The 26,144-nt window shown below is 36.4% G+C and overlaps 4 protein-coding genes across 9 annotated transcripts; 2 read left to right on the forward strand and 2 right to left on the reverse strand.

The window, feature by feature from the left end:
- Positions 1 to 681: 681 nt before the first annotated feature.
- Positions 682 to 7,380, reverse strand: LOC147479007 (uncharacterized). Its single transcript, XM_086582494.1, is given in 9 exon segments — positions 682 to 1,109; positions 1,263 to 1,406; positions 1,622 to 1,780; positions 1,938 to 2,096; positions 2,181 to 2,423; positions 2,540 to 4,084; positions 4,086 to 5,687; positions 6,082 to 6,218; positions 7,191 to 7,380. Coding segments are annotated over 8 exon segments (4,173 nt in total). The 5' UTR covers positions 6,166 to 6,218; positions 7,191 to 7,380; the 3' UTR covers positions 682 to 872.
- A 1,300-nt stretch (positions 7,381 to 8,680) lies between these two features.
- On the forward strand, positions 8,681 to 14,177 carry LOC147479008 (Tetratricopeptide repeat (TPR)-like superfamily protein). Of its 4 annotated transcripts, none has more exons than XM_086582982.1 (9): positions 8,681 to 8,955; positions 10,958 to 11,154; positions 11,304 to 11,536; positions 11,662 to 11,911; positions 12,356 to 12,501; positions 12,573 to 12,778; positions 12,864 to 12,988; positions 13,212 to 13,716; positions 13,785 to 14,177. In XM_086582982.1, coding segments are annotated over exons 1-9 (1,755 nt in total). In that variant the 5' UTR covers positions 8,681 to 8,953; the 3' UTR covers positions 13,876 to 14,177. The 4 variants fall into 4 exon arrangements, with proteins under 4 accessions (XP_086439108.1, XP_086439107.1, XP_086439110.1 ...); XM_086582984.1 differs by having other exon boundaries at positions 8,821 to 8,955; positions 11,018 to 11,154; XM_086582983.1 differs by lacking the exon at positions 8,681 to 8,955 and adding an exon at positions 10,347 to 10,542.
- Positions 14,178 to 17,658: 3,481 nt separating this feature from the next.
- On the forward strand, positions 17,659 to 21,654 carry LOC147479009 (2-oxoglutarate (2OG) and Fe(II)-dependent oxygenase superfamily protein). Of its 2 annotated transcripts, none has more exons than XM_086583250.1 (4): positions 17,659 to 17,843; positions 18,466 to 19,569; positions 20,319 to 20,652; positions 20,923 to 21,654. In XM_086583250.1, exons 2-4 carry the CDS (start codon positions 18,525 to 18,527, stop codon positions 20,936 to 20,938), a joined length of 1,395 nt encoding a protein of 464 aa, XP_086439376.1. In that variant the 5' UTR covers positions 17,659 to 17,843; positions 18,466 to 18,524; the 3' UTR covers positions 20,939 to 21,654. The 2 variants fall into 2 exon arrangements, with proteins under 2 accessions (XP_086439376.1, XP_086439375.1); XM_086583249.1 differs by having other exon boundaries at positions 17,705 to 17,843; positions 20,319 to 20,627.
- On the reverse strand, positions 20,770 to 22,627 carry CYTC6A (Cytochrome c). Of its 2 annotated transcripts, XM_086583252.1 has the most exons (6): positions 22,375 to 22,627; positions 22,140 to 22,266; positions 21,396 to 21,484; positions 21,284 to 21,315; positions 21,141 to 21,204; positions 20,770 to 21,063 (listed from the first exon to the last, which is right to left on the reverse strand). In XM_086583252.1, exons 1-6 carry the CDS (start codon positions 22,429 to 22,431, stop codon positions 20,926 to 20,928), a joined length of 507 nt encoding a protein of 168 aa, XP_086439378.1. In that variant the 5' UTR covers positions 22,432 to 22,627; the 3' UTR covers positions 20,770 to 20,925. The 2 variants fall into 2 exon arrangements, with proteins under 2 accessions (XP_086439378.1, XP_086439377.1); XM_086583251.1 differs by having other exon boundaries at positions 21,141 to 21,484; positions 22,375 to 22,544.
- Positions 22,628 to 26,144: the final 3,517 nt, after the last annotated feature.

A 26,144-nucleotide genomic window follows, 5' to 3' on the forward strand; every position in this document is an offset into this window, starting at 1 on the left:
TAACTGGAATGTTGCAACATGAATTGTCATCAGCTATGATTGGAATTTTAAACCTTGAATGTGAAGTTCTCCCCAAGTAATAGAATAGAAGCTATCCCCGAGGACGCCACCACCAGAACTATGTCTCCTTCCGAACGTAACTTTGATATTATTGTCTTCCACAAATAAGTTCAATGGCAGCATCGAAAACAATATTTTGTTGAGTATTAAGCCCACTGTGCAATTGAGAAAATTCAGATGCAAGAAGATCTCTGTCAAAACTTAATTCCTCTCTCAAAAATCTATTATGCGGTTGTTAATAGGCTGAAGAATTTGGTGATGGTATGTAGAAGTCTTTTAGCATTTTTCCATGGCCACTCAGAATTCTTTCAATATCTCTCAACGCCAAAAATTTTATTTCAGCCTCACTAAGTTACAAAGAAAGATCCCTAGTTCCCTCCGTTCTCTATGCAAAATATCATCTGACAATAGTTCCCAGGCCAATGCCTACTCCAAAGTTCAACTAGACGAGGAAATTAGGGTCTCTCCCTGAGTACACACAAAAAAAACACGGTCAACCCCCTACTAGATGAGCCAATTAGGATTTCCCCCAACTAGATGGGGAAATTAGGGTCTCCCCCCTGTGTACACACAAAAAAAAAGTGTCTAGTACAAAATTTATAGAAAGCTTCTGCGAACATAGACCAGGCAACAAACATAATCAAGAATCATATACCAATCCACTATAAAACCATGCAGACGGGTAGGGATGAAATAAAAGAAAGTCCCTGCCAACTTCAAAACCTCAACTGCTTCCACACTAAAAGCTTTTCTCTCCAAAACATACAAAACTACAATAGCAGACACTGAGTGACTATAAAACCCAAGCAAGCTTAGTATCTTTTTCCTAGGATAATGCCAATAATCACAGATACCAAAGCGATTCCAAAGATGAACTTAAAGTTCATGGCAGAAGAACCCTCTGAAGTTGGAGCATGGATCACTGAAGTTGAAGAAGTTGGAGTGGATGTTGCTTCTGATGACCTTTTCTTATGCTTCCTTTTTGATGGAGTCGAGACGCTCAATCCTATATCTCTAGATTTCACCTCTACTCCTTCATTTTGCTCAACCTGAAAATGGATGAAAATACTTGCAATCAGGAACACACTATCGATCTTTGATTAAAAACAAACAAAACCTTCACAAAAATTCATAATTAGTATCATATTACTGTTTTTCATAGTCGTGATGGAAACAAACGAAGTTCGACATGGTAAACTTGCCTGTTCCTTGGAGATGTTACTAGCCAACTTCAACTTGTTCTCTAGTTCCTCAATCTTCTTCTCTAGTTCAGCAGTCTGACTAGATTTTTTCTTCAAGTCATCTAACTCTGCATGGATTACGGCTAGTTTCTTGGCTTCTTCATCCTGTGAGAGTTATGAACAGGAGAGAACAAATGAGTATGAAATTGTTTTTGAAATGGACATTCTGCAAGAACTTACAAGATAGCTATTGTGAAATCCGGAGATGCATGCTTAAGGGAGCAGCGACTTAAACCAAAACAGAGAATTGTAAAAATGTATATGTGTGGAAAGTGTAGATTTAATGGTGAACAAGCAACAGTCATGAATATTGAACTGACCTTTTCTATAGATTTTGCATCAGCAAGATGCAATTTCTGTTCAAGTTCTTCGACTTGCTTCTCAAGCACTATGACCTGTTGCGACTTGGCTTCAAGCTCCCCAAGGGAATTCTTTAAAGCATCATCTTTTTCTATCTCTTTTCTTAAGTCTGCTTCTTTCTGTTAGAGGAAAAGAACAACTGTTAGGCAGCAGTTTCTTAAATTACTATCAGTTGAAGTCTTCTAAAACCCAGTTTTGTAGGCTTGTAGCCCATCATATCAATCACAGTACATATTACAGCTAAAAGTTTATCTGAAAGCAGAACAGAAGAATAACCTGTTCAGCAATCCCAGCGTGAGCAAGTGATAGATCCTTTTGAAGTAGAATGACTTTCTCATCCAAAATGTCTCTGTCCTGAAGTTTGTGTGCATGCTCTTCCAATTTGGATAGTAGTTCTGCCTCTTTTTCAGATGCCTTTGCCTTGATGCTCTCAACCTACATCCAGTTAAAATGTCTGAGAAAGATGATTCAAGTATTTAACTTCTTATGTTGCTTTGTCTCTTTAGCTATAGAACCTACCTCTTCTTTTAGTCGAGTCTCAGCCAACACCAACTGTTGATCAAGTTCCACAACACGAGCTTGAACCACAGATTTCTCAGCTAGCTCAGCCTTGAGACTTTCCACAACACCCCTTAGAGTTTCTTCTAATTCCTTCTGTTCATTACTCTCTCCTTGGAGTTTGCTTATCATTTCTTGAAGTTCTTTTCTTTCAACTTGGTATGTATTGTTCAGGCTGTTGTTCTCCTCCATAATTGTAGATACCTGCAAAAATTCCTTATTCGAATCAGGCAGCTGAGAATAACAGATACATAAAATAGTTGAGTTTTAGATAAATCATTTCATTACTAAAACTTGAGTATTAACAGTAAATGGATCACCTTGGATTGATGCACTACCAGTTCCTCATTAAGCTTCAAGTTTGTCACAGCTAGTCCTTCACTTTCCTTTTCAAACTGAGAAACCATAACCTGAAGATCATGGACAACACTTTCAAAGTGTTTTATTTTCAAGAGAGCCTCTTCTAGCTCAGACTTTTGGCTTTGAGCAACAGCAGATGCTTCTTTAGTTGTTTCCTCATAAATTCTTATCTGAGATTCAAGTGCATTCAGCTTTTCAGTCAAGTCCTTAGCTTCCAAATCCTTATGACTGAATCTCTCAATGGCTTCTTGTAATTGCAATTCAGCTTCCTTGATACGAGATTCCGTTGAAGACTGAACTTCGAATGCTCTTGTATGCTGGTCTGTTAAGTCGGCCAAAGCATTCATGTGGTGAGTGAGTTGTTGAGAAGTAGCTTCTTTTTCGACATGGACAGAACTCAGAAGTTCCTGAAGCTCATCAATCTTGCTTTTGAGCTGAACGTTTGTCTCAGCCAACATTTCATTATCGGAAAGAGACTGTCCAGCTGTCTTTTCCGCTTCCAAAACTTTGCCTTTGAGTTCCTCAATGATGCTTTCCTGACCTAATAGTTTCATGGAAGCTTCATCATATTCAACCTTCAGAGAAGCTGCTCTTTCATCTGCTTCTGCCACTTGCACTTCATAAACTTTCTTTTGATCTTCATGAATCTTCAGTTTCTCAGACAAGGAGTTAGCCTCAGTGTCCCTGTTGGAGAAATTAACTGTTGCTTCTTGCAGCTTTAGCTCTGAATCCTTTAACACAGATTCATGTAAGGATTCCAGCTCAGAGATTCTTGCAGTGGCCTCCTCAATTATTTTACCTTGTCCCCCTACCTGAGTATTGGCAATCTCAAATTTCTTCAATATCTCACTTTCTCTGACACCAGACACCTTGAGTTCTTCTTCGACGCTCTCCAATTTGTCTTGGCTTTGTTTCAGTTCATTCTGCAAGACCACCAGCAAATTCTCAACCTCTGCAAGCTTTTCACTTGAACTGTTTGACACATCTTCAAACTTTTTCTTTTCTTCAATGGTTACATTCAAGGACTCCGTAAGTTCCTTTTCCTTCTCATTTGTTGCTAGCAATTCAGCTTCAAGGAGTGATGTTTTTTGTTGGAATAGCTCTACTTGCGTTGCAAGTTCAGATGCCTTTCCAGAAAAGTGCTTGTGTTCTTCATCTTTGTCATTGTATTTTGTTTCTAATGTGGTTATCTGTTCCTCTAGTTCCTTGATCCTGTAGTTTGTTGTTTGCACTAGCATCTCCAATTCAGCTACCTTCCTGTCAGCATCTTCTACCTTGGATTGAGATACCTTGTGTGAATCTTCTAGCTCAAGGCAGCGCTGATTTGTCGAAGTTGCATGACCCTCATGTTTGGTGCACTTTTCTGAAACATCCTGGAGCTCTTGTTCAAGCTCTAAGTTCCTTGAAGCAGACTGGGTCAGAGCAGATTCCAATTCGGTTAGCTTTACTTCAGCTTCAAGCTTTTGGTTCTGCAGGAGCACTTTTTCTTCCTCGACCCTTTTTACTCATGGAATCGAGCTCAGATGTTTTGTCAGAAAATTCTTTTAGTTCCCTTTCAGCATCTTTGTTTTTCAGATCAACCATATTTAGCTGTTGTTCAAGCTCCAGATTCTTCTGTTCTGCAGATATTAACTTTGTCTCAATCTCTCGAAGATGTGACTTGGCTTCTTCTGTGGCTGTGTTGGAAGCTTGAACTATATCTTCAAGGTCGAGGCTCCGTTGTGTAGCAGTGGCAGCAACAGACCCGGACTCTTGATGGAGCTCATCAAGAGACTTCAGCTTCTGTTCCAGTTCTGCGGTATTTGACAAGGCTTCAGACAGAAGTGAGTCTGCTTTTGAGAAGTTCTCATCCGACAACTTTAGCTTGGTCTCAAGATCACCACACAGCTCCTTCATTTCCAATACATTAGTTTTAAGATCCTTCACAGCTTCCTCGAGAGTTACTTTCTCGCCAGCCACTTTCGCCAACTCCTCCTGTACACTTGAGATATGTTCTTCCTGTGTTCTCATTCTACCTTCAACCAGTTGTCTTGTTTCCACCTCCTCATGCAGTTTCAGATTGATTTCTTCCAGCTCAGTGACCTTTGCCTTAAGATCGTCTTTAGTTGACGAAAAAAGACTCTCTAGGGCTAGAATATCTTCCTTCATCTTTGTCTCTGATGCCTTGTGCATGTCAAGTTCCTGGATCAGTTCATTTTTACTGTCTTCCTCAGAAGAAAACCGCTTTTGCAAATCTGAAACTTGCGATTTTGAAAGCTCCACCTCTCCTTGAACTGCAGAAAGCTCTGCTGTAGTATTCCGAAGCACTTCTTCTAACTGCTGATTTTCAGCAATCTTCTTGTATAGGTCCTTCACTTCTTCCTGTATGGAAGCCACCTGATCTTCCATTTCTTTTGCACTCGCTTTTGCCAATTCAAGCAACCTCTCAAACTCCAAGGCTTTCTGTGTCTCGGATGCCGCGTGTGATCCTATCTGCTTACTCTGCTCCTCAAACTTTTGTGCTTCACCTGCCGAGGATTGTAGGTCTTGCTCAAGCTCCTGCAACTTCTTTTTTGAGTTCTCAAGTTCACCGGTGAGCCCATCAAATGCTTCTTTGACATCTGTCAGCTCCTTGTGCTTTGCTTCTTGAGCTTGCAATGTTTCTTGGAGAGTGCTGATCTGTGACTTGTACTTTTCCTCAGTTTGTAGGATCAGTTCTTCCACTCTTTTCTGATTGACTTCAAGTTCTTCACAATGCTTTACAGTCTCTTCCAACTTCTGCTTTGTAACAAGAACTTCCTCTTTAAGATGAGCATTCTCCTGATCAGAATGCTTTACTTGCCCAGTCAGTCTTTCCAATTCAAGCTCGAGTTCTTTTGTTTTCTCTTGGGCTTCCAAAAGGTCTCTACTTGCCTGTAAAGTGCTTGAGCTGTCTTGTACAACAGACGGTTTAATTTCCAAATCTCTTGTGGTTTCATCTGTATGGGGACTGTCCTTCACATCTAATGCTTCCTTCTCCACTTTTATGAATTCTCCTTCCAAAGCATTTTCCTCTTCTGGCTCTTTGATGTCTTTTTCCTTATGCTGCAATGCCCCATTGGCTAAAACTTCGTTTTTCCCTGCATCAACCTGTAATAAAATATCATTATCAGAGTCAATATCACATAATAGAACAGGTTATAACATATAACGAAACTTTTTTAATTCAGAATTTACATATTAGATCAGTCCAAAAACAGGATGAAAATACAACAATGGATACACGGGTCATGCTACTTGTGAAGTTTGACATGCAAAGCCTGAGGTCAGGTTAAAAAAGCAGCAGTCACAAAGATAGAAGCAGGCCGGGTGCTACAGAAACATAGAGTTATGCAGCAATCACTTACTGAAGCACAACTTAACGACTAATTTATGGTGTCATTGTAAAGCACACAAATCCCACTCGTTACAATGACTCAAAAACAAAAGCTCGCCCTATTACAAAAAAAATCTACAATAGAGATCCGGACTTTGAGGAAAGTACCTTAATAGGATGAGCAACATCACTGTCAATGCTATCAACCTTTGTCACCTGGATATCAGAAACTTCTTTAGTAGTGTCTTCCATAGCTGCTAGCTCTGAGTTATATTAGACAGTGTGGCAATAATATTCTCCAAACCTGAAATGCACATAGTAAAACTCTATCACAATCTTGATTGAAATCTCTTTCAGAAGAAAATAACTTAATACACTAACTGATATATTATTTTGGCAACTTTGGGCTGTACACATTCTGTTTCATAACAAACTCCACCCATTGCCATTGGACTAATGCTTGAAACCAAAATTCAGTAGATACTTACAAGTTCTAAATGAATGCAATTTTTATAGATAGTTTTACACAGATCAATTTGGCCAAAAAAAAAAATATGGACTGGTTAGCAATCAAGCTATCCATTTCTTGTATTTCTTGGGCATCCATAAGGAAAAATAGTGCTATCACATACAATAGAGTTAAGTAGGGTCGTGCTATATTGAAATACATTTTAAAACTAGTATGTATGATCTATTATTGGTATAAAAATAAAATACTGTCCAACAAAGTAATAAAGTTTGGCAACCTTAAATTAAAAATTAGGTAGTGACTTGAATATGACCAAAGAGTTATCCTGTCACATAAACCAAACCAAACACAAGAAAGATTTTATACCCTTGGGCTGTTTCAGTTTCACCTCACCACCAAACTTTAATTAACTCTTCAACTGTTAAATTTCCTACATGGCAGTCATTAAATAAGTCAAACTAAGAATAATAATCAGTTTTAATCTCCAGCTAATATAATTAAAGCTTAATTAAATAAAGACTTAAAAACGTTACTAGTTAGGATAAAAAAGCTTAAGATCTAATAAGCTTTCAGATCACTGATTAATCAATCAGAAACATGATCAGATCAAATATAAGAACACAAACTAATGAAAGTTTCCATGATCAGACTTAAAACAGAAGTATAAAAGCAAGATTCATACTTGTCCATCTACTCTTGGATCACCAAAAACAACAGTAAAAAGCAACAAACAAAAATAACAAGATCATATAAGATAAGATACAAAGAATATCCATGATCAAAAAAGCATATATATATATATTGATATTGGCCACCTCTCTTTTGATGTATATAGTAAAGCTGATTGATCAAAAGAGATTTAGAGAGTTATATATGTATTGCTTGCTTTGTGCCTTTGTGACTTTGTGTTGTTATGAATGAATGTAGAAGAAGAAGAAGAAAGAGGTGTGATATATAAATGGAGAGAGAGAGAGAAAATGCTGGCAACGTAAATTTTTATTTAGTTACTATAAGTATGCGTAGAAGAAGAAAGGAAAGATAGTGTACGTGGACCCTAGAGGCAGCTAATAGGAGCAGAGTTTTTTGGTTTTGAAAGCGCGCCCACCTTATTGTTTAGTAGTATTTCAGTCTTTAAACGTTACTTAAATTACTTTCATTGCCCCTCATTGCCCCTCAATAATAGAATGTTCCGTGTCAAATTTTCATTATTATAGGTGCCAATAAGTCAACTTCATATTTGGCTGCATTTTTTACTACTATGGTATTAGATTAATGGTGAGAGTGGAAAATACTAATTTTTTTTTAAGCAAACCAACACCAAACAATTTTCAGTGGAAACATAAAAAAATGAGCACTAAATATATGTCGTGGTATTTTCAAAACCGTGCCAAATAAATCCCAACACAATTGTTGTTTTTAGAACACCGTGAGAGAAAATTCCGGCTTGTGTTTTGTCTATAAATGAAAAAGTGTTTTTGCTCTATGTGGTGTTGGGAAAAACACCGCGTTGTACATTTGGTTTAACATCAAAGCAAACACCAAATTCTTGCTGATTTTGTGTTTTTTTGGTTTGGTATTCAAGAGGTTTACACAATTAAAGATGAAAAACACCAAATTTTCATGCTCAAGAGGCCTCACCATTACAGATGTTCTTAGACTTCAAAATCACAAATAAATGAGACTTTGAAAAAACGAAAAAAAAATAATAGCAGTTCTAGAGTACACTTTTTTATGGGTGTGCTGGTTTTAGACACTTTTGATTAAAGAATCTGCCATACAATACACTCCCAAGTCCCACCTTTTGCCTGATGGAGGGCCCAAATTTCATAGCGCAGGTACAACCTAGGTACTCTAGAATTTGGCAAAAAACAAAGTGAAATGAAAACTTTGTGAAAATTTCTTCATGCTGTCATTCCTGTGAACATTAGTATGTGACAATGTGACAATGTTGCATTATTTTGAGACCAATTGTAAATTGAATTATTGAACGAGGATAAATATGTAAAAGAAAAAAGAATGATTCCTTCTGGTCAGATAGTGGCGGCCCAGTGTAAGACCGGCCAAACCGACCACTTACTTTTGGGATGGTGATGACCGGCTGTCTAATAAAGCGGAAAAAGACATTTACCATTTTAATTTGAATAACCAAAAAATAATTAATTTAATTTTGTTTTGCCTCTTTTTGTTATTTGTTTTGACTTAGTGAATGCCGGCTGAACATTATTTTGTTGACTGGTGGCTGATGAGAATGAGATGACCAATAGAATTTCATAGGTCAAATTAGATATTAAAATTTTCAATTAAGCTCAGCTAACAACTAATTATGTCTTCATCAAAATTGTCAAAGTTGCACTTTACATTTTTCTTGTTCTTGGCCAATTTAATCAATAAAATGGTATGCCACGAAATTTCAGAATGTATCGTGCCATGGCTTGTACACTTGGACACTTGGTTACAAGCCCAAGCAAGGTTATCTGAACTCTGAGGTTACTTAGAGAGTCACACACCATCATATCTTCAGTTCTAGCTAGTATACTGGGATTCCACTACAACTCTTGTTTGGTTAAATCCATGTAAGTTTACTCTCTTTCTCTTTATTTTTCCTTTAAGTTGTTATGCATTATTGCTATTGTCTTGTTATTCAGTTTAGTTGGATTTTGTTTACACTTGATAGTATGTAGCATGTTTTGGTTGTTTAAGTCATATGGTTCTCTGTATGAATCACTTAATATTCAGCTAAGGTAGAGGGTTTGAAGCTTTGAACTATCTTGATAACTGGGGAAGTTAGGATGATAGTGGGAAAGAAATGTGCTCAGATTGTTAACTAGCCCTATCCTGAAAACCTCTTTTGGTTCTAATCCCAACCTGTAACAGTGAGGTGCCGCGATACATTCCTTTTGCTGTGTCTTTAACAGCTTTGCCCAATGGTTTAAGATATTAACCCTTAGTGATAATAGTGTATGCCATGAATTCATTTGTCCCTCAAGTTTCAGTTACTTCATTTTATTTTTTCTGTGTTTAATTTACTTTGTATTTAAACTCCTAAGATGGAATCACAAACGTCAAACAATGGTGGGAGGGGACCAAATTTTTCACTTTTAGAGGATGAAGCTCTTTGTAAAGCTTGGTTGGCTGTTAAAGAAAACGAGGCCCTTGGATCAAGTCACAGGACTACATACTGGGATCGTGTCTTGGAGGCGTTTAATGAGCTTCTGGGAGTTAAAACTCATCGAACCGCAAGAGCTATTTCGGCCAGATGGGGTATAATCCAACAAAGTATAAATAGATTATGTGGATTTATTACTCAATTAGAAGCCACTAACAAACGTGGTGTCACCACACAAAGCCTGGTAAGCAAACATTTAGCTTTTGTCTTCACTGCCATTTGAACCTGTTTCTAATAACCAGTATTCATATATTCATTTTACATAGATCGCGGAAGCAAAACATCTCTTTAGTGTAGCTCATAAATGTCCATTCAAGTGGGATAGTTGTTGGGAGATTTTGAAAGGCAATCCAAAATGGCAAGATTTACACGTGGTACAATTCAACACCATGAGCAGAGACAGTAAGAAGATGAAGCCCACATTGGAGAATGATCCTATTGCAATCGAGGGAGCGTCGTCAACTCCCACCAGTCCTGGATCACAACCGGCTACACCAGCCTTAGTTCTCTTGGATTTGGATAAAACCCCAACATCTCTAGATACACTTCTTAGGGAGCGATCAGTTGGAAGAGAGGCTGAGGAAGATGGGAAAAAGGAAACTGGCGAGCAAATAATCCACTTGTCTAAAGTTGTGGAAGAATCAAATACATTATTGAAGACTTTTATATCTTCAATTGACGAGCGACTAGCAAGGAGTGAAGACATTGCACGCAGGAACTTGCACTTGAAAGAGGAAAAGGTTCGACAAGGACAATTAGAGATGCGAGAACGCCAATTCGAGAGAGATAGGAAAATAATGGATATGAATCTTGACCATATGCCACCAATGCAACGTCAATTCTATGAGATGAAACAAAGAGAGATATGTGATAGGTGGAAGAATGGGGGGCAAAATTTCGAAAAAGGAGGGAGTAGTTGTGAAGAGCATGAGTGGAATGGTGATCGTGAAGTGTGAGATTCCCGAAAGCTTATTGTCATTCTCTTTGTAATACGGTACGCATTCAGGTTATTATTAGTGAATGGAATGTACTTCTTCAAATTTCAATCACAAGTCATTTGTGTTTTCTTAACTCTCTTCAAATAATTTTTAGATTTTCGTTAGTAATCATTGACTCAAAGAAATACTTTTATTTAGTGAGATCAACTAAATACTACAATGACACAGATAAGTTGATGTTCACTAACACTGATGATCCTACATTATTACATTGCCGCCATTCTCGCCACTTACTTTTCCGCAGATGTTCAAATCCACCGAATTTCCATTATCTCCCACATCATGATATTTTGTTAGCCTTTTGTAGTTATCATAAAATAGTTTTCTAGTTATCATAAAGCAAGTTTTACAGTCCACTGATTTACATCTGTGAATATTTTTGAAATTTCAGTTATTTAATGGTTTATGTAGGCTGACGATCAAATGCACACTTACGCATACGTTCTCAACATCTACACTTGTTTTCTTCAGTTATAAGACCAGCTTGAGCTGCAGAGCAAAGCAATCTAGCAATGACACTATTGAAAAGAGTAATCGTGACAGTCTTTATCTTGACAAACGTGGCAAATTGAGAAGCTTCAATCACAAAAAGTTATCTAGAAAAAAGGGTAATGCTTGATTATATGTAACTTACTCTTTTATTCAGGACGCCAGAAAAAAAAAATCTTGGTCAGGTGCCAATGAGCCATTTCCAAAACTCTAAGCATCTCATGTAATGCATAAATTATTTATAGCAATAAAAACATTGTGTTTCTAGGTGGTTCCCTAAGAGGGCGTGGGTGGAAATACGGATCTGGGTTTGTAGATGGCGTGTTCCCTGTGATGAGTCCCACTAGTCAGAAAATTTTGAATTTCTTGCAGAAGGAAGTAAATGCTGAAACGGTTTGGGTTTCTCTTGATAATCTTCCACTGACTCATGCAACTTGGGATGACATCATTAATGTTGTTGTTCAACTCCGCCTCAACAAGCAGTGGAATTTGATAGTATTGGTAAGAGTTCTTGGTGTTTAAATTTCATAGTACTTGTTATCTTTTGTTGCATGAAGCTAGAGCCAGGTATACCTTGATCAACTTTAGAATTCTTTTGGGGTTGTAGCTTAAACCATTTTATGCAGGTTTGTGAGTGGATTTTGCTGAGAAGCTCCTTCAAACCTGATGTTATGTGCTACAATTTACTTATAGACGCCTATGGGCAAATGTCTCAGTATAAGAAAGCAGAATCGGCTTACTTAGGACTTCAAAAAGCACAATGTGTTCCCACTGAAGATACTTATGCTCTTCTTTTACGGGCCTACTGCACATCTGGGTTGCTAGATAAGGCTGAAGCTGTTCTGGCGGAGATGCGAAAGTATGGCCTGCCTCCTAGTATGTTCCTTGTAATGCCTTGCGATTTCGTTATGTGCACCCAAGATTAAACATAGTATCATATAAATTGAAAGCTTTATCTTTTGTAGTTACTTAAGTTTTCACCATTGCATGTCATTGGTATCAAATATGCATGAATGCTGGAACAGGCTTTTCATTTTTTAAAATTAGTTTGTAGTATTTGTGCACGCTCAACCAAACTTGCATCAAAATTAAAACTGGATACAAAATGGGTCTATCTCCATCTTTTTTTTTTTTTGATTGGTAAGCCTGTTTTAAATGAGATCAGTAACTCTTTGATGCTGGCGGGGTTCGATCCCCAGACCTCTGGTATCATCACCCAAAGGTTTTACCGACTTTGCTACTCCTTAACCCAAATTTTCAACCAATTTACTCCGCAAGATGTGATACCACTTTTATACAAAAGATCATAATGTTACTCAGGTGTGGTGGTGTACAATGCTTATATTGATGGACTAATGAAAGGAAGAAATACTGAAAAGGCAGTGGAGATTTTTCAGAGGATGAAGAGAGATCACTGCCAGCCAACTACAGACACATATACAATGTTGATCAACATTTATGGAAAAGTAGGTCCTTGTTTTCCCTCCGTTCCTTCTAAAAACTAAAACAGAAGGTTTCAATGCTCTCTATATTGCAGGGATGCAGATCGTATATGGCCCTAAAGCTATTTCATGAGATGAAAAGTCAAAATTGTGAACCTAATATCTGCACATACACTGCTCTGATCAACGCATTTGCAAGGGAAGGACTTTGTGAAAAAGCGGAAGAAGTATTTGAGAAGATGCAAGAGGATGGCCATGAGCCTGATGTGTATGTTTATAATGCTCTAATGGAAGCCTACAGGTTATTGGATTAATACCTGACAGTTTTGTTTTGTGAATTAGTACAAACTCCATACACGTTCGTACCAAGCTTTTTCTCAAAACAGCCGTGCAGGTTTTCCCTATGGTGCTGCTGAGATATTCTCACTTATGCAGCATATGGGGTGTGAACCAGATAGAGCTTCCTATAACATTATGGTAGACGCATATGGCAGAGCTGGTCTTCATGAAGGTAAAGGACCTGTTATACCTTAGTTCTTATTGAGATACTCTCTCCTTGTTATGCACCTATAAGTTTCCACTATTATTATGTCTTCTAGTTTAGACAAAACTTCTTTTATATATACAAGTATTTAGTAATCAATATTAATCTTACTCTGGTTTATTTTCATTATAAATATTTTGTTTCACTGTTATATTTTTGGAACTGGGGATTGAGAACTTTTTTTCATTAGATGCGCGGTCAGTGTTTGAGGAACTAAAGCGGCAAGGGATGACTCCAACTATGAAGTCCCATATGCTACTCTTATCAGCCTATTCAAAAATTGGTGACATAGCAAGATGCGAGGAAATCGTGAATCAGATGTACAAATCCGGACTCAAACCCGACACATTTGTCCTCAATAGTATGCTTAACAGTTATGGTCGGATGGGTCATTTCACAAAAATGGAAGAGGTTTTCAATGCAATGGTGAAGGGATCATATGAAACAGATATCAGCACGTACAACATCTTGATCAATGTATACGGCCGCACAGGCTTCTGTGATAAAATGGAAGAACTTTTCCAGTCACTTCCTTCCAAAAATCTAAAACCTGATGTGGTGACATGGACTTCTAGACTTGGGGCCTACTCTAGGAAGAAAATATACAATAGATGCATAGAAATCTTTGAAGAAATGATTGATGCTGGTTGTTATTGGAGGGACTGGTTGTTAAGTCCTCCTGTCAGATGGATCAGGTTCAGCACTGCCAAAAGATATGCCGAGTCCTCCTTATTCAATCGTGTCTGGTGCTATGTTTTTCAAGCGATTGGATCAATGGTTCAGCAGGTTACAACTATGATCAGAACAATGCACAAAGATATGCCAACAGCTCTGCCCATTTGATTGATTACTGATGCCTACACCATTATTCAATCGTGTCTGGTGCTATGTTCCTTGGGCCTGATCTCCTCACTACACCACCGGGCTGGGACTAGGGCCGTTTCGAATTGATTCTTAAGTTTAGCACTTTCATGCCGTATCTTTGTTCTGAAAATCTTTGAGTTCTTAAAACATAAGGCGTCATGTAAAAGATCATCATGTTCTTACATGCATGTACTGATTATGGTGCAGTTGCTCAATTTTAAGAATTGCATGTGGAATATGTATGAAACTTCACAGCAACTGTAAAATAAAATTGAGTAAATTTTACGATTAATGACTTTTCCCCATCATACTTCTTTTAGTTGTTAATTGAGAATTATGTTCTAACTTAACCTGAAACTGCAGATTGTTAAACTTATGTGCACCATTTTTTTTTTATATATATTTTTAAAATGCTCTTGTGAAAGGCAAACAAATAACTGCTGAAATTCCTCAGTGCACTACCCTCTGCTGACTGTGCTAAGGGTGGACGTGGGCTTACATTAGCAGTGTGGACCTTAATGGTATGATGTAACTTCGTTCGTTTTTTTCTTGTGTGATCTGTAATTTCGTTCCTGATAGTGCTAATAAGGTTCATTTTCAATTGCGAAAACCAAATATTTCTGTTGTTGTATGTAATATGTGGAATAATTTCGTAACAATCAGCCCTATCTTCTGGTATATAAATATTTTCAATTTAAAATTGACAATTTACAAAATTTAGCTAATTGTAGACCGTTCATTTTCACCATTTTTGATACTATATTTGACAAGTTTGTAATTTTTTTCAATTTTTTTGATTATTTGCAAGTTATGTAATTTTTTGATTATTTGACTTACAAGATGAATTGAGATCTAATTTTTTTGTGAGGATATACATCACATGTTTAAAAAATCAATAGTTAGGAGATCATTATCTATAAAATATTAACTTCAATTATAAACGATTTTGAAACTTATAAAATGAATTGATTTTTTGTGAGGATGATCTATATTGTGTGGAGAACATCTACACAAAAAATTAGCTTCTAATTCAATATATTTAGTTTGTTTACTTTTTTTGGAGTCAAAGTTCTAAAATATGTTCCTAGAACTCCTCCCAAAAATTAAAAATGCTAATTTTGATTTGTTTATGGTACAAATATAATCCCTCCCTCAATAATGGTATTTCCCCTATCAATAATGTTATTTCCCTATTTTACTTGGTAGATGCTGGTTATCCAAACACAAAAAAAAATTTTATGGAATTTGAAATCAAGGAAAATAATTTTTTAGAGAAACAACTTTCCAAAAATTTTAAATTCCTTGAACCAAACGTAGTTGTGAAAAGATCTACATGATGAGTACATTCTTAACAAAGTAGTATAACTCATCAACAATCTAAAGTAGCTATAATTCTAATAAAAACAAAACAAAAGAACAAAAAAAATATCTATAAATGTATATATATATATCTATTTTCAACCACTATAAATTTAAGTCAGTTCCACATTAATTTTTAGTCTTCGAACAAATTTAAGAGTAGGAAATCTAATGTCAGTCAAGTGCAAATCGATTTTCGGAGTTAATGACTCAATGAGCAATATGCGAATAATCGGTGATTTAATCAGATTTATATTTGGTCTTATTAACATCTCTAATAATATATATCATAAATAAGTATACGAGATGCAACAAACAATATCAAATTCTCATGATCACATCAACCAACTCAATCTTGGAGTAATACGAATAATTCAAACACAACAAACATGTTAAAGATTAAAAGGAAAATGGGAAGAAAGAGAAGAGATTACGTATACTAGACAACTAGAACAAGAATCCGTACATTTAACATTCACTTAAGAGGAGCAACAACAAAAAAAAATGTTAAAAATTAAAATGAAAGGGGAAGAGAGATAAAAAAAAAAAAAAAATTGCCTCTATTAGATACCTAGTACAAGAATTAGTATATTTTTAACCTTCACTTAATAGGAGGAGCAAAAAAAAAAAACATACATGAGAGTATGACACTTCTAGTACACATTTGGAAGTTTTACGTAAATCTAATGGCACTAAATACCTAATCACATTAAGGTTTTGTGAGATATCCATATTGAATGTTTGTTTCCTAACTAAGAATCTTTAAATATATCAATTCTTCTATTTTTTGTTTGTTACATTAGGAAACTTTCTTAAAAATTAATGTTTGTTTCCTAATGTAACTTTCTACTTTAGTGAGGAGGTTACCTCATCTATATAAAGGTAAACCTATTCCCATTATTTCACTCCTTTTTTCATTTTATAATTTTAAACTTATCAAATCATTATATTAAATACATGGTTATTTTTTTATTTTCCAGGTTTCTATGATGACTACGGATGCTTCCTTCATGTCCCATTTTGGAACAATTGGACAAGTAAAAGGACCAGCTATAGTCAGGGACGACTACGGATGCTTCCCTCATCTATAGTCAGGGATGACAAGTCTAATAAGTCTCTAGGGTAATACTTCCCATTTATTATATTCCGATAATTTATTTATTTTATTTTATTTTTTAAGTCCGATATATAAGAACAAGAATCATTGGGTAGGATGAGGCATAGTATAAAATGTCGTGATATATCGTGATAAATATTGAGATTTCAGAAAAAAATATAAATATTGCGATAAGTTTAGAGATATATACAACTGCAAATATTGGCCATATTTCAACAATATTTTTTATATTTTAGAATATATTACGATATTTGAGGATATTTGGTGATATTTTGTTTAGATAACAATTTTATTTAATATTTATCATTATATTTTAAATAAATATAAATTATATATCATGATATATTAAGAAATATCTATAATATCTACGATATTTGCATATCAAACAATGTAAAATATCCCCAAAAAGGGGGATATATCCACGATACATATCACGAAAAGGGGATGAGGTATCCAACCAATACAAAATCTCTTCCGAGAATAAATTGAAAAAAGATAAATAGAAAATTTACGATAAAATCAAAACATGAGAGACTCTCATCTACACACACAATACAAAGAAGAATAAATTGAAAAAAGATAAATAGAAAATTTACGATAAAATCAAAACATGAGAGACTCTCATCTACACAAAAATACAAAGAGGAAAATATCTTGCATCTCTTCATCAAGTCCCCTGATAGACATCACTACCTTCTCTATAGTCTCCTTGACTCCTCCTATTAATAGGCACAACCGTAGAACTTAAAAATACTATGTAATATGGTACAATAATTCCTATAAATAATGTTATTTCCCTATTACTTGGTATATGCTGGCTATCCAAACACAAAAAAAAGTTTTTTTGGAATTTGAAATCAAGAAAAATAATTTCTTAGAGAAACAACTTTCCAGAAATTTTAAATTCCTTTAACCAAACATAGTTTTGAAAAGATCTATAGGATACGTACATTCTTAACAAAGTAGTATAACTCATCAGCAATCTAAAGCAGCTATAATTCTAATAAAAACAAAACTAAAAACAAAAGAACAAAAAAAAGCCACAACTTCAATGATTTCTTGAATAAGCGAAGTGAATGATTAGACCCATATGAGAGTATAAACAGATAGTTCTGATAATTGTTTTCGTAATGCTTTGTAGAGACCAAACAATACTAGACTCTTGGGAACTCAAATTGTTGATACCAATAGATTACTAAACTTACCCTTGCTCATAAAAAGGCTAGAGGCCCATATACCGAATAAGCCCAACAAAGAAGGCCCATATTTAAGTAAGATCTTAAACGGGTCGAAAATCCGACCCATTTTCCATTTTGCAGCTTCTTCACTCTCACTTTCTTGACAAACTCTCAAAAACCTGCAAATCAACACAAACCCAACCTTTTTTTTTTTCTACTCAAAACCTCATAATCTCCACTCCCTTTTTTCCATATATCAAAAGTTGAAAAAAACAAGCCCAGTCCATTTTGCAGCAGTGAAAAGGTATTATTTCAGTTCACTTTTAAGTCAATTCTTTCATATCTTTTATATACAGCTAAATTTCATCTTTATACCATGGATTTAAATCGTTACCATTGATGATTTTTGCATGATTTATAGATCAAGATTGAATTTTTATCTGTTTTTAGTGAATTTTTTAAACCATAGAGCTAGCTATCTGATCCTAATTTGATATTGGAATGTTGCAAAACGACATTGGGTGCGTATCGAAAAATTAGCTGCAAGTATGTATACATAATAATGCAATGATGCATCTTGAAGAAAATGTCAAAAATTTATGTAATATGTTCTATAGCACCTTGTGGAAATTGTGTATTGGAATCAATCATTGGGTTACTATTGCATTTGGACATATACATGTGATTGTTATTGTGCCAATATATTTTTTCCATCAATCTTTAACATGACTAGGTTCGTATGAGTTTCAAATAACATCCCTAAATGTGGCTGCCTTGCATACTAATTTGTTAGGCTTTTCATAGCAAAGAAAATATATTATAGGAAAGAAAACCATTTTATCTTTTATGAAAATTTGCAGTTTTTTTATCGATTTGATTTTGTTTCAGTGAAATGCTAATACTTCTGGTTTTTGCTTCTTAAACAGTCACTGTCTGTTTATACTCCCATATAGCCATATAGGTGTCCAACTCTGAATGGTTGACAATGGCAGGCACTGGCCTGTCGTCTTTGGGTCGTGTGAAGCTCACTGATTTAATAGCCTCTGAAGGACTACCATCCGATTCTTACAAGATATCTATATCGACGTTGTCGCAATCACTTGCTCAATATTCTGCGGCAATCATTCAACTACCAGCAATCGATGCAGCTCTGTTAAGGTCTGGATTAGAATCTGCACGCCTCTACTTTCAACAGAGAGCTTCATACCCATCTTCTGATATGATTCTTGCAAACTCTCGTGAGTGGTGCAAGACCTCTGGTTATTATGCAGATCCTCAGTTATGGCAAGAAACTTATGATTACAGACCAGGTCTTACTCCAACAGAGCCCAATAACACGATTGAATTTCCTCCAGCTGGTTTACCCGATATGTTCTCACTACTTGGGAAGGCAGCTAGAGACATATTGGATGCCATATGCTTCTCTTTAAACATGAGAAGTTCAGCATTCACGGGAATACTTGATAATGTGCCCCTTAAAGTTCGGGAAATTTCTTCGTCAGTCCTGTCAGTTTGCTGTCATTTGAGACCATCATTATATCAGGGAGCACAGCACCATAGTCTAGCAACACAAGAGGATGGACATTTGGCTATGTTTTCTGACCATGAACATCAAACTGATAAAAGCTTGATAACTATTGTCAAGTCAGATAGACCAGGTCTACACATAAGAGATTTTCATGGGCGTTGGATTCTCATGGATGGGGATCTTGGTCCACAAGAAGCAGTTGTCTACCCTGGGCTTGCACTGTACCAGGCAACTGCAGGTTATATAAGCCCTGCATATCAACGAGCAGATGTGGCTAACCTTCAGGGTCACATGTATGGACGGTGTTCTCTCGCTTTTAAGCTTATGCCAAAATCAATGGCAAGTCTCAGTTGTTCAGAGATGAGTGCAGCTGGCCATGGAGTGGACGCTCAGTTCCAGATTCCCATACCCGTGGATGATTTCATGCAGAGATCATACTCCAATGATCAGATCTTTACTAGACAGAGTTTTCCAAATTATAATTTCCCACCAGCTCAAGAAGGTATTTTATTCTATTTGCACAGTATTTCTGTTTCCAGAGTGTGCTGATTGATGAATTGTTAAATTCTAAAATATGCAGTAGGTTTGATTTTTTTTATTTGTCAACTTTTTTTTTTTTTTTGCAATGTCTACTGTCTTTGGTTGATGTTTTACGGAGTAGCTTTCATTTTGTGTCATCTTTTAAGGTTTCTTCCTTGTTCTCCGTTGTCAGTAATCTTCTTTTCACAAAATTCAAATTATACAATGGATAAAGTAGAGATTTCGGTTCCTGTCGTGTTCAATCATCATGAATTGTTGGTGTTCTGAATAGCCCTTTTCCACATAAGTAATGAATAAGGGTGGACTTCTTGCAATGTCTTAGTAGCTTTGATCTTGAAAAGTGCAGTACCTTAGAAGAACTATTAGTATTGGTAAGGGCTAGTTGGGTAGTTCATGAAATCAAGGTTTATAACAGATGTGCAACTTATTTTTTCATATCTTCTTCTTCTCGGTGCTGGTGAAAGTGTTAGATTTCCCTCGCTCCTTTTCTCTCGTTTGTAAAATGAAAGAAAAAGAGAAGGTAGGTGTTGTTCGAAAGCATAACATATCCACTGTACTAGAATGACTATAATCTGAGCAAAACAAAATTTTCATAATTACTTCTGTAGGTGAATATCCTTGAAGTTGGATAAGTTTTTTTCGTTTGTACGAGTACTTCTTAGTGAGGAGTCTTTATTAACAGGTCCTTGGATCGATGAAATGCTGGTACAGGATCTTTGAAGCCCTTATTGAAGAGGAAGAAGAATAATAATACAAGGTGCAAACCTCTGCCACCTTCTAAAAGGTTGCGGCTTGAGGCACAACGGGTTCTGAAGGAGCGGGTTCAGGACATTGCTGACAAGAAGGGTATCAAGCTTAGGTTTTGCAATCTGAAGGAGTGTGAAACCCACATACAGGCATTGGAAAGTCCATGTGGAAGCATAAGAATGGAGATTGGGTGGCCACCAGGGGTTCCATTTGTTCATCCCCATGACCTACCCAATAAGGCGAAGCTTGGTTTCCTTGAAGCATATGAACCTGGTTGGTCTTCATCTCAAGATATGGAGTAAGTCTGTTTAAAGTACGACTAGCAAGTCAACATGCCCTCATAATATCCGTGTTGGCTCCGTATGTGTTAATTACTTTAGACATGGAACGTTACTTTAATCCATTACATGAGGGGCATGCTAATTTGAGAGAATTGATTTCCAGTCTTCTCTTATCAAATATCAACCAAAGTACATAGTTCTCACTAACTAAGAATAGCTTCTGCATATTTTACTGTGTGAATTTCAGCTGCAAATGTAAGAACATTCGTATATTCTTGTTTTTGCAGGAATCAATCTCCATGATTTTCAGTATTCCATCCTTGATCTGCCTGTGACTTGACAAACTCAGCAAGTAATTTGATTTCCTCATCCTGTAGACGGGCTCCAAATGTACACTGGCCTCTTGGAGTGCAATTCTGACCAAAGCCCTGCACAGGAGCATAATTTTGGTTATGTTTGACCAAGAGTTGGTTTAGATTGTGAATAGGAAGTTTTCATAACTTACTGGCATCCTTCCCTTGCCATAGTATGTGATCCGGTATATCTCCTCTTCTGCTTCAACCCCGTTCCTGTACAGAGTGGGAGGTCTGGTTATTTCATAGTTTCTAGTCTGGGGGGAGATAGGGATGTGGAGTGTGTTTTTGCTACCTTTGTAGATCTTCTGGAAACAGTGTTGCACCCTAAGAAGAATATCAGTTAATGAACAACAGAATGAGCAAATGAATAGAAAAGGTATCAGTTCTATTGGATGAAGACCTACAGGCTGAATTATGTTTCCGCCTCCAACATGACAACCGATACAGGCTTTGTTAAACAATGTGGCCCCTCTGTGCGCTTCTCCAAGTGATACTGCAACATAAGAGATGTGTTTTTTATTTTTTTTATTTTGGCGGGGGGGAGGTTGTTAATTGTAATAAGTGAGGAAATATCAGTTCCTTTTGTTAGTTTTGTACAACATTTTGAGTAATTTGTCATATGCTCATTGTTATATTTATGCAAATGATTTTTCAGCAGGAAAACACTCTTTGTAATATGCAAAGTTGAGTGGGAGGTGTGGGTTTGATATCATTTCAGTGCTGTGCTATTGATTGTAAATGTCTTAGAGAGTTAACTGTGGAATTTAGGAGGTGGATTGCAGTGTCATATGTGATACATGGTTATGGTGCCAATTGTTGGACTGGAAGCTCATACAATATTTCGGATGTGCAATAGCGGCAGATCTTGAACATATGTACGATCCAACGGCTGCACAACAACACATGCAATCCGCATACAAATTCGCAGTCTGATGCTCTCTCTGACATAATTGTTACAGGACAGTTGCACCTAGTTTTTGTAATGAAAGACCAGCCTGAGCACTATTCTATACAATCTAGCTAAGTATTAGAAAAGGAGAAGGAAGCTTATGGATTGAGACAGATGGTGTGGTATTTTACAAGAAAAGGAGGGGTATTTTTTTGTCAAAAGAGTGGCATGATTCATAAATGAGTGGTAGGTAGTTTACCTTGAGGGATGCAGAAAGGAGATAAGGTTACAATTGCAGCCATTAGAGGAGAAACCAAGCATGTTGATAGTTTAACTTGTTTGTGCTGTTGGGGCTCTGATTTCTGTTCCATCATCTTCACATGTCCCTGTTAAATATATAACATATCAATGAGGAAGTACTTCATGAATGCAGTGAACTTAGAAACTATTGGTGAGGTTGGGATTGAAACTTGAAAGAAGCTAGATTAGTATACCTTATTTGATAAGAAAATGGAAGTTTGGCAGGAAGATACAACAGATAGAAGCACCATCTCTTTCCTTTCTTTTTGTGTCAGTGTCAGTGTCAGTGTCACTGCCTATGCTAGCTTCACTGGAAATGACTGCAATAGTTGTTTGGCCACTTACCTTTAAGAAGTAAAACTATAGGAATGTTTGTATTTTGGCACCTGAGAAATGTCCTCCTGTATTTAGCTGTACAGAAATTTTATTTTAGAAAATGTTATTGCATACTTGCCTTTATATCCACTTGTCTTTCGATCATTAAGTCACATATCTTGTTAAGAAACAAGATATGAATGATTTGCCTATATATCAGGGACAGTAAAACCATTAGAAGCAAACCCAGTGGAAAGCTCACTTTAGCCGGAATGGCCTTTCAAAGTCTCAATGAGTAAAACCACAAACGTTATTTACCAAGAATTGCATACATGTCGTGATGGAATCCAGTTTGGGCATGATTAATTCCATGAGAAATGTTTGACTTGTATGTAAGAAGGGGTGGCAACTGGGAACCCCAAAATTCTTAACCAAAGGCAAGATCAATTTACCACTTGAGAATGGCCTTTCAAAGGCGTGCAGTGGCAATTGTAAGGACGGTGAGACTAGGATTAAGCAAATTCATACAAAATTTACCAAGAATTGATACACTTAAATAATGTGGAATTGCCATACATCTGGAGCTGGATTTTGGATTCCTCGAGTAAATGTTTGAATTGTTACAATGATTTTACACATTCGATTATTAGATCCCTCAATGGAAAATATAATCCTTCAATGATTTTTTTTTAAAAAAAAAATGATTATGGGGTCTAAACTTCAAAGAGTTACATACCTCCCAAAGAGTATGATCATTAGAGGGAGAATCCTTAGTACAATAATACTAAACTCGAAGCATTACAATCATGAGAAACTCATGAACATAACCCACTCGGGTACAATATAAAAACATTGGGTTATGACGTAATGAGGGCCGACTGTACACTACAGGTGCTGGTGTAATTATTCATCTGTAATGGGATGCTATGCATAAATGGTGGTCCAAGAGTAGAAATAGATATTGAGAGAACATATGAAGCAATTTAACGTACTCAAAACTGGAAAATATAGTCACATATATATAGCATCTAAAATTCATGTCACAGGAAGCACTAATGGTCGTATAAGGCGCATAGAAACATCTGATGCATGACAAGGCGCATAGAAACATCTGATGCATGACAGCAATTCGAGACATAATCTTAAATGAAATGGTCTTAAATCGATCATTAGCAAGAATACCAGTCGCTTAAAACCTTATAGAGGAGGTTCAGTCCAGAACTTATAGTACCTTAGACAAGCATCCTGATAAAAAAGAAGCAAGATTTTGTTATTTGGTGCAGAGATAGAATTCCATGTCATCTTGGTACGGTCAAGTTTGTAAATGTAGCTCCTGGAAATACCATTTTCCGTATTAACCAAGCAACCATATAAGATATCTCCATCAGCTTCAGCCAAATAAGGCTTCAGCCCAAGCACATTCTTGTCTATTGGTTTAAGTTTCTGAAAAACATTCCAGTTTTGTTGCGCGACGCTGTAAGTCCCTAGTATTCCATTATATATGTGTTGAACAATAAAAAGTCCCTTCCAAATAGACCACTTGAATAAATGAGTTTGCATGAACTCCACGAACCTTCTTCCTTGGATAGCATTATAAGCCATGGTAATTGTTTCATAGGCCGAACAGGATGCATTACACTCCATGGTTTACAAACTGCACGTAGATGAGTATGATCTGCGTAATATAGACGTGTCCATATGTTTGTAATTACATCTAGGGGAAGTTTGGACCACTGATTCTCACTCTTCATTTTCTTCACGCCCATGCTTGCACCTCCGTCTCTCTTATGCACTAATGCACCCCCCCTCCATATTTTGTTTCCCCTTCAAAGAAACCTTTCATGGCCATATTTATAGACCTGAAACTCGTGCAGTATAAATCTAGACCTGAAAACGTACTCCTAGCCTCCTAGGGCTATGAACTCTTATGCTCCAGGACTCTAAAGTCTAAACCGAACACTACCGAACCATGGGCAATAGATGCTACTAAGATTATAAAGTCGGCCCATGCAATGGTCTACTTTTAAGCAAATTCCTATAGTTGGCAAAAGTCTCTTCCTTTCAAAAGAAAAGCCTACACCACTTAAAAATGTTCATTCGGAGCATGTCAAATACCAAGGACGTGAAGAAATAATATTATGTCGATCAACATCCTATTGTTAGATCCCTTGATGGCCAAGAATTTTTTTTAGAAGAGTCGATTGTTGCTGACACAAATTTGACCAAGATCATTTCAGACAAGCCGATAGTTGCTGGCACAAATTTGGCAACGACTTAAGGACACTACATTCTACAGGTCGTAATTGCTCTAATCCTTGGCTCACTCGCCCCACTAGCTAGTTGGTGTGAGATCCCACTACCCATGATGAACTCGTTTCTTGTTCCATGTGGCGACTCTTACTGTCCACACTCAAGCAAACCTATGAAGCATTGTTAAGAACTAAAAACAGGATAGCAGAATATAATCATTCATGTATACCATCAACAATAAAGTAGTACTGACGTACTTGTAAAATTCATTCACAACTCTAGAATGCACCCGTGGGTGCTTATTAGGAAACAATTGACGACATTTCAAGATGATTGACTTAAATGAAACGTTCATAAATCGTTAGCATTCACACCGGTCTCTTAAAAACCTTAGATCTTCATGGGCCACTACACCATATCTGTTGAAAAAAGACACTCTTGGATGTCGTTTCTCTAAAAAAAAGACACTTTTGGGTGTCGTAAGGTGATCCATTTTTTTTGCAGTCTTTTTTTTTCTACAACACTTGACAAGTGTCTTTTTTTTTTCATTTTTTTTTTAAAAAAAAGCTGAATCAGGGCCAAAAAATGCCCCTACAGTTCTGTAGCATTAATAACATCAGTAATAAACAGATACTTGTGCCTTTTGAAGTGTGCAGTAATAGACAAAGCCCAGTCCTCATCTATCATCAAATGGCTAATAGAAACAATTTTATAGCCTCCTCAATTAATAGCAACATTCTTAATATAAAGGTTCCCATCAAGAAGTTAAAAGCTCCTACTAACAAACCATCGCAACTTCTTTTAGTACTTTTACAACCCACTAACACTACCACTGATTCTCTTAACATATTCAAGTTGAGGATATTCCAAACTTTAGCAAGGGTAAACGAGATTCCCAGTTTAGCAAAAGCTTTCACACATGCTAGCTTGACAGTTATAGAAGTTTTTGAAGAGGACACCATGTTGATAAGCACCTCCAAAAAGATATATGCAAAATCCACAGACAACTCAGAAAAGCAGCCCGCAGTGAAAATTGATGCTTTTACCTGATAGACATCAAATAGATTAAGAAAAGTTCTTAGTCAATATTGTGCAGTGATCAAGGACTTGTCAAATACTTCTAATAACCATAATGAATTTCAGCTCAACTAAAAGTAGATTACTCTAATGCAGATACCATTGATGAATACATAAGAGTAGAATCAACAAATTCGAACGAAATAGCACTACCACTGATTCTCATAACACTACCACTGATTCTCAGATAAATATCCAAACTTTATCAAACCCCAAGTCTTAAAACTAAAAAATCTCACTGCCCAAACTCTAATTTCTTGAAAAAAAAACTAAGTTCCCACAACTGTGCACTGTTTAGTACCAAATGTGAGGTATTTGTTAG

Source organism: Coptis chinensis, chromosome 9 (assembly GCF_015680905.1).
Source record: "Coptis chinensis isolate HL-2020 chromosome 9, ASM1568090v1, whole genome shotgun sequence".
NCBI lineage: Eukaryota > Viridiplantae > Streptophyta > Magnoliopsida > Ranunculales > Ranunculaceae > Coptis > Coptis chinensis.